This window comes from Primulina huaijiensis, chromosome 9 (assembly GCF_012295235.1).
Source record: "Primulina huaijiensis isolate GDHJ02 chromosome 9, ASM1229523v2, whole genome shotgun sequence".
NCBI classification, from domain to species: Eukaryota; Viridiplantae; Streptophyta; class Magnoliopsida; order Lamiales; family Gesneriaceae; genus Primulina; species Primulina huaijiensis.
In genome coordinates, this window is record NC_133314.1 from 13590433 (window position 1) to 13599009 (window position 8577).

An 8577-nucleotide genomic window follows, 5' to 3' on the forward strand; every position below is an offset into this window, starting at 1 on the left:
TATTCAACCCCCTTCTAAACACTTCTCATATCATCACCGATCCTTTCAAATATTTTAACTATTATGCATTGTTTCATTTTTTATATTTTCATTAATGTATTGATATAATTCAAAAAAAATTTTATAAAACCAAAAGAGAATATGGACCACATTATGATTTAGTGGTTTTTTTAAGTTAGACAAAAAATTGTTAGGATCGAAAGACACACATGATTTATTAGGTTAAAGTAAATTTACTAAAATAGAGTGTTGAGCTAAAAAAGTCGAAAAGAAAATTGACAATAATAACACAACTCATAGCAGAGCTCTGTTCCATGGCTGCAGCATCCAAATCTCACTCGTACAAGCCAGCATCAGCCAATCTCGGCGTCGCCACCGCAACCAAAGACATCCTCTTCTTCAACACGATCCCAAATTTCTCCTCCAAATCCACCTTCTGACTATCTCCGGCCAAACTCCAATCAAAAGAATGAACCAACGAAGCAAGGGAGAACATGAACATCCTCTCCGCCATCGCCGTTCCAGCGCAGATCCTCCGTCCAGACCCGAATGGGAAGTAATGAAAATCATTCCCACTGTAATCCCACTTCCCATCGAGAAACCTCTCCGGACGAAACTCCGATGGGTTCTCCCATATATCCGGATCGCGGTGTATGGCCCAGACATTTATGAAAACTCGAGAGCCTTTGGGGATGGTGTAGCCGGAAACGGTGGAGTTTGAGCTGGGGCTGTGGGGGACTAGAAGTGGGAGGGCTGGGTGAAGGCGTAGGGTTTCTTTCATGACAGCGTAGAGGTAAGGGAGATTGTGGACGTGGGATTCTTCGACAATGTTGTTTTTTCCGACAGTGGTTTCGAGTTCTTGCTGGGCTTTGCGGAGGATCTGGGGATGGGCCATCATCTCCGCCAAGGCAAACTCCACCGAGTTCGAAGTTGTCTCAGTGCCTCCGACCACCATGTCCTGCGTGTATATATACAAATTAAAATTACCATTTTGTCATAAAATTTTCGGAGGATGAATTTGGACCACGATATTTGGATTTCGAGGAGATTTCGAATCATGGAGATTAGATGGAGAAACTTGATTTGAAATCGAATAAAAAACAGCATCCAGTTATTCAAATATTATTTTTATTTAAGAATAAGTCTCTTGTAATACGGTCTCACAAATCTTTATCTGTGAGACGGATCAACCCTACCGATATTCACAATAAAAAATAATACTATTAGCATAAAAAATAATACTTTTTCATGGATGATCCAAATAAAAGATCCATCTCACAAAATACGACCCGTGAGACAGTCTCACACAAGTTTTTGTCTTTGTTTAGACGAATTTGAGACGTGAATTTGATTTAACCTTCTCAAATGCATCTTATTACTTATTTTTCAAAAAAAAAAAAAAAACAATTTATCCCATTGGTCTATATAATTTATAGTCCTAAAAATTAATCGTAGCGTATGATAGTAATTTGTTTATATACATTTATTTCGGTAGCAATTTTTGGCCTCATCCAACTCCCAAAATTGGGTTCATTAATTTGGTGGTAAATTTAATACATTGATTAATACTAATAACGATAATTGAGACAGAATAACGTCATGAGAACATTGTAATTTTGATTCTGTATATATATTATTTTTTCTGATTTTAGTCCATTGTATTGTGCAAAATGAATAATAGTCTCATATATTTCAACTTTTTGAAATTTGAAATTGAAAATTTTAGTCATTTCGCGATAATATCGCTGATGTGACATTACACACATCAACACTACGTTAGTTTTACATTTACACCATATTAGTAACAACAAAATGACAAAAAATGTTTTTTTAAAAAAAACTTAAAGACTGGAAATTTTGACAACATATAATACAAAAATAGCAAATATGGATATATANAGATGGGTCATGGTGAAATCCACGTTCGTATCTCTCAGCCTCAACATAACCTGAATTTAATTACAAAGTCCACCATTAATATATATAGGATGAATCTGTATTTTATAATTTTAAATTACAAATATAGGATTTTCGTATAAGATTTCTCGAGCTTTTTTTTCGAAGAACTGTGTATGAAATTGGTCTAAACTCATCCCCAAAAATATATTTATTTTTAATATTGTATCTTCACATAAAACAATGATATTATTTAAATTATAAAAACAAAATCGAACTCGTTCCAAAGAATTTTTTTAAAAAGAAATTAAAAAAAAACAAACAAACAAAAGTTACCTGCAAGAAATCATTGCATTCTTCCGTAGTCTCCTTCCCCAACCTCTCACCAATTATCCTCTCAAAAATCCCATCGAATCTCTTCACCAACACTTTCATCTTCTTCTGTATTCCCTGCAAGTCAAACCTCGCCAATGCTGGATAAAAATCCGACACGTTCGGCATCCCCAGCAGTGCCGTCATCTCCGTCACGGCCTGCCGGAACTCCGCCCCCAGCACCGCCCTCTGCTCTCCCTCCATCGTCCCGCCCCACATCATATTTGTGATCACATTCATAACATTCAGAAACATCTGCTCCCCCACATTCACCGGCGCCCCCGCCTCCTCATACATGTACTTTATCATCTGCCGGAGCTCCTTCTTCCTCAAAGAATACACAGAATCCAACATGTGCTTACCTAGCATTTCCAGGACACACACTTTCCTAAGCATCCTCCATTCCGGGCCGTACGGGTTCCATACAATATCATTGCCGCCGTACGTAGCCTCCTTCCCCGCCACCGGAACGTCTCGATTCGCGAAAACGGTGTCCTGATCTCTGAGAACCTCTTTAGCCAAGGTGGGGGAGCTGATCACGATGCCCGTCCTGTTGCCGAGCTTCAAGGAATATATGGGCCCGTAGGTTCGAGCCAGATTCATGAAGTATGTGTGCAGCTCCGGGTCGAGTGAGAGGAGGTTCCCGACGAGGGGAAGCCCCCTCGGACCCGGCGGAAGTGGCGGAGTTTCCGTGATCGACTTCTTGAAGATTGAGAGGAGAAGCCACAATGTTCCGACAAGGGCGATTACCGTAAAAGTGATCAGCGGCCATTGATCCAGAGAGGAGAAGATAGGCTGTTGATCCATTTTAGCAATGAAATATCAAGAACCTATTATCAAGAACCACATATATTAGCAATCTATGACTTAGATTCAATCGATAACAGATGGATATGTATTGAATAATTGGAAGTTTTGAAATGATATGAACTTGTGACTGTGATTGATTTATCTGCAAGGCTAACCTTTTCGAACCACGAATTTATCTAGAGAAATACGACGGAGCCGAATTCAAAAACATCTCCTGTGTCAAATTTGACGTCGCGGACATCCACAACAAAAAATATTTTCTTCAAATATTTGTAAATCATATAATCCATATCACCAACCAAATATTTCTCTACTCAAATATCTAATATTTCACAATCAAATATCACACCAACCAAATATTTGTGGGTCACACTGTCACTTTAATTAATATTTTATTTTCATTTAAATAAAATCATTTCACCACTTTAATAAAAAAAAATTGTGCAGAAAAAACTACCCTGGGTAGACCAAAACATTGGTCGACCAATGTTTTTAGTCGACCAAAAACATTGGTTGACCAAATGGTATGTTGGTCGACCATTTGGTCGAATAAACAATTGGTAACCATAACTTTTTGGTCGACCATTTGGTCGATCAATGTTGGTCGAGCAATGTTTGTTTAGGTCGACCACAATGTTTTGTTTGGGTCGACCAGATTCCATTTAATTGTCCACTGCAGGTGTCTGAAGCACGAGTGCAATGCACGAACGAGTCTCAAGTCAGCGTGAAACTCACGCTGGCTTGAAGAATTTAAAAAAAACTGCAATACCCGGTTACAAATTTGTAACCGGGTATTGTTATGGCATACAAATAAATGGTATGCAGTGGTGAATATTTAGATGAAGAGGATATTTGGATAACTTGGCTTGTAGAATATCTACCATTGTGGATGCCCTAATAAAAATGAATATTCGATTAAAATCATATGAAAATTTTGAAATCGAATTAAATAGATTTTTTTTCAACAAATTAAAAAAAATTAATTATTTCGATTCGACATTTTGTTAAAAAATTCAATTTTTTAATTAAAAAAATACAATTATAAAAATCTATTTAAATTTTATTTATTAAAAATATATATTTTTAAGTTTAATTCTATTGTCCAATAAAATTTTATTAAAATTTTATAATATTTATATCTTAATATCTTTATTTGAAAATTTTATAATATATTTTGTTTTTTTATAAAAGTTTACTTGTTCGCTAACTGAATTTTATATTAAAACATGAAATCGAACCGAATTAACTAATGTTTTAAAAAATTAAAGTCAAACTTCCAAAATAGAACCGATTTTTCAAACTAATTCAGTTTTGTAAGATCCAAAATTAAGACGACGTACTCCAACTGCATGTAAATCTAGAGAATATGAAAAATAGTTAATTAATTGATTTTAATTGTTAAATTGATTAGGTGACATGTTTATATGATGTTTTAGTAGTTTTTCTACTTACATGCATTAAAATGTATTTTTAATGGTTATATGAGTTGCGATCGAGGAACAGAGAGCGAGGGCTGAAAAATGAAAAACGTTTTTATTAAATAGTTGTTTTTAATTTTTTAAAATAAGGTTGATTTTTTTTTTCTTATTTTTGAAAATAAGGGGTTTTGAAGTGATTTTTACGCCGGAACGTAAATTTTATCGGTGTTGGTTTTTCAACAAAAATACGAACATTTTGACAACCCGACTAATAAATTCACAAAATTTATTAAAAAAAATAAATTTTAATATTTTAATTGAGCACTGATGGACCTAATTAACCTTCCTAATAAACCTAAGCTTGATTAGTGTTTAATTAAGTATTTAATATTCAAAAACCCCACCCCATTGTTCATAAAGTACACGCCTCTCTCACCCCATAGTTGACAAAGGACTCTTTCTCCTCCTCTGAAAACATGCACACACGATTTTTCAATAAGGAGAAGTTTCGGTTTTGTGGAGAAAAAATTCAGCCTAGAGTTCTCGTCGCCATTCTTCGCATCGTCAACATTTATTCGTGCGTAAATCACGCAAAGGCACATCATATTCTTCCATTTTACTCATCTATCACACCATAGTAATTGTTTGAACATGTTTTGCATGAAAAACGAGGGACACTTGGTTATATTTTCGTTTTTGCATCAAGGATGGTTTTTAAATCATGTGTGTTGATCCAAAACTATGTTTAACATGATTCTAAGGAGCTGCCATGATTAGAAAATGTTTAAGGGTGGTTTATACATGTTTTAAAGAGTCCTAAGTCACACAAAACATGCTGCACACGTACAAAAGAAAAGCTGGAAACCGAAATTTATGTTTGATGATCTTAGGAGCTCGGTTTTTGGGAAGTGAAGGCTAGGCTTGGGCTCGGCTTGGACCAAGGCTAGCCAAGGTCCGTGAGGGATCAGGGAAGGAGTCCTAGCCACGCTAGGACTCGACCACCAGGGCTGGGGACTCCAACCCGAGGGAGAATAGCGCATGCGCGCTTATGCGCAGCAACGCGCAAGGGTCCAGGGGATCGGTCAGGGGGCTCCAGCTGGGCTAGGTTGACTCACTAGGGTCCTAGGTGAGTGCACAAGAGGCTGGTTCAGGGGTTGGGTCGGTTGACTAGGTCCTAGGCGCGCATTAAGAGTCATTGGCAACTAGGGGTCCTCGGCCGAGAGCTTTTCTATTTGCATGGCTTCAGTTTCGAGCTTGGGGTTAAGTCCTTTGGTTCTAAGGGTCCAGGAGGGTTCTTGGAGGGACTGGTCAGGGTTCGGCTCGGGGTGGTCCGAGCTTGGCTCGAGAAAATAGCAAGGTGGCTCGAGGGTAGGGTTCGAGGGACTTAGGGTTTTTGTTTTTGTTTTTTTGAAAATAAATTCGAAACATGGCTCACGGGGGGTCGAGTCGTGGTGCACGATGGCTAAAATAATATAAAAAGTCTAAGTTTTTAAATTAAGAATATTATATTAAAGTTTGAAATTTTCCGGGATTAAAACGCATTAAAAACGAATAATTTAATATTAATTTAAAAAACCTAGTATTTAAGCTAAATAAAATTATGAGAATGTTAATTTAAGCTTAAATAATTATTTGGGATATGTTAGAGTCAATGGAATTAAGAAAAAGTCAAAAACGTGAAATTTTACGTCTAGGGGTAAAACGGTAATTTTACACCCAAAAATTAGTAAATGTCATGGCAGTGCCCTGAAGGCTGTTTTTACGTCAAAATATTTATTTTAAATGTTTATGGAATTTTATGATTATTTATAGAATTTTATGTTTGAACGATAACGTTAAAATATGTTGCATGCTTGTTTTTAAAAGAAAAATGATATTAAATGTATGATTTTTATAAAGTGATGAAAATGTGAAATATTGGAGGAGATGAAGTAATTGTGACTATTATGATGATATGAATGGGGATGTCGTGAGGGAAATGGGCTCAAAGGGAGCCCATTTATGGGAGAAGGCCCCAGAAAGAGCCCGTCTATGGGAGAAGGCCCCAGAGGAAGCCCGACGATCGTATTTCTATTTGATGAGGATAGACCAAGGCTCAGTTGACGGCTGACAGTGTCGCTGATGTCCCCGCCGTCCAGTACTATAGTTACATGGTGATGGATCCATCGACCTTATGAAGAAAGAAAAGTCACGATTAACGATCCGAATTCAATAAAAGAAAAAAAGGTATATGCTCATGATGAAAGGATTTATGATATGGAATGATAAAAAGGAAAAATGTTGATGTTTAAGTTATGCATGTTCATGAAATGTTATTTTACGTAAAATTATTTTCACTGTTACATGTGAGCTGTATATGTATTACTTGTTATCAAGTTTATGGTGTGTTGAGTCTTTAGACTCACTAGGTGTGATTGATGCAGGTGAGTTTGATGGAGGTCTTGATGGTTGATCGGACTGGACTGACGGTGCACATGACCCGAGGAGCAGCGCTTCTATTTTTCCACACTTATGATTTATGTTTATGATTTATGTTAAAGATTTTCGACTTTTTATTTATGTTTTGAGAGGTGATAGTATGAGATTTTTAGATTTGATAAAATGTTGGATGGTTTTATGTTTTGACTATTTCCTTTGATTTTCAAATACTAGTTGGTTGTTTTATTTTGAAAATGTGTCAAAAATATTTTAAGTGTAATGGTATGTTCGGCCGAAATGAATGAGAGGTTTAAAAAAAATCTTGTACTTTTTAAGAAAACGAGTAGTGGACGTTTCAAGTTCGGTCGATAATTTTGTGGAAAATGATATCTTGCTCAGCCTTGGACTGAATTGTATTTGCCCTTATCTTTAATTCAAAACCGATTTTTCAATTTTTTTTAACTCCTAGGAATCATTCATATCAAATGCGAAAACCAGCTCACATCAGCTTTTAAAGTCAACAATTAAAAAAAATTAATGCACATATTTGAACATTGAGAAACATTAAAGAATAAGATGAATATTAATATGAAGCAAAAAGTTTGGCATCATTCAAACAATTATATTCAAAATTCAAATTATTAATAAATCATAGAATGACATTTCTCAAAATCAAGGGGTAAATTAGGAAAAAAATCTTCAATTCAAGTTTCAACTTATGATTTATTACTTAGGACCTAAAATTTTAGTTTGAACTCCCTAATTTTGACAAAGTGATCAAAAATATTCTTGATATTATAACTGAGATAGAAATAGTATCATATCCGAGTTAAAATTATTTCAAACATATAATAATAATATTATTATTGTGTAATTAAATGTTTGAGGAGGGATAATTTCTAAAAAATTATGGATCCGAACATATGTTCGAGATTAAATATTTAAATTATTTATTTCAATACTTTGGAATATTTAGAAGAAGAGATAATCAAGGTTAGACATCAGGTGCAAAGAGGAATACATCAGATTCTTAAAGTAAACTTATTATTCAAAGTAATAGGTTACTAGAAATAGTCTCGGATTCCTCTAAACTTTCCGGAGATCTTAGAGAGATCCAAAAGATGATACAGAACTATGACAATCAGTTATACTATGTACCACATAAAATATAGGAGATCTTTGAAAAATAAGAAGAAATTCTTGGATTATTAAAGGATATTCAAACAAGAATCCAAATTCTAAAACAACAACCAAGTTCTATTAAAAAGATCTTGGAATAAAGATTGCCATCATCTTTTGGTACTGAACCTTATTACGCCAAAGAGGGAAGACTAAGGTAATGCCAAAACCTTTAACCGACGAAGAAAAAATGATCAATCTCATTAAAACTGTCTCAGAAAAGAAATTAAGCTAATGACAACTATAGAAAGAATTTTTGAAGAAGATCTTCAAGACCTTGCAGAGTCTTTTGCGAATCTCAAGGTCGTAGATCTAAAAATGAATACAACAAGGGTCGAACCTCCTTCAATAACTCGGTCATCTTCCCATGAACCACTAAGGGAAAGTGTGGCATCTCACAATACAAATATGAGAGTACTCCAAACAGATTTTCAAGTAAGTAGATAAGCAGACACGACAGGAACAAGGTCAAAGACAAATCAAA

The 8577-nt window shown here is 35.3% G+C and overlaps 1 protein-coding gene across 1 annotated transcript; it reads right to left on the minus strand.

Moving 5' to 3' along the window:
- Nucleotides 1-221: 221 nt before the first annotated feature.
- Nucleotides 222-3235, minus strand: LOC140983884 (flavonoid 3'-monooxygenase CYP75B137-like). Its single transcript, XM_073451038.1, has 3 exons — nucleotides 2233-3235; nucleotides 1875-1949; nucleotides 222-994 (listed from the first exon to the last, which is right to left on the minus strand). Exons 1-3 carry the CDS (start codon nucleotides 3073-3075, stop codon nucleotides 335-337), a joined length of 1578 nt encoding a protein of 525 aa, XP_073307139.1. The 5' UTR covers nucleotides 3076-3235; the 3' UTR covers nucleotides 222-334.
- Nucleotides 3236-8577: the final 5342 nt, after the last annotated feature.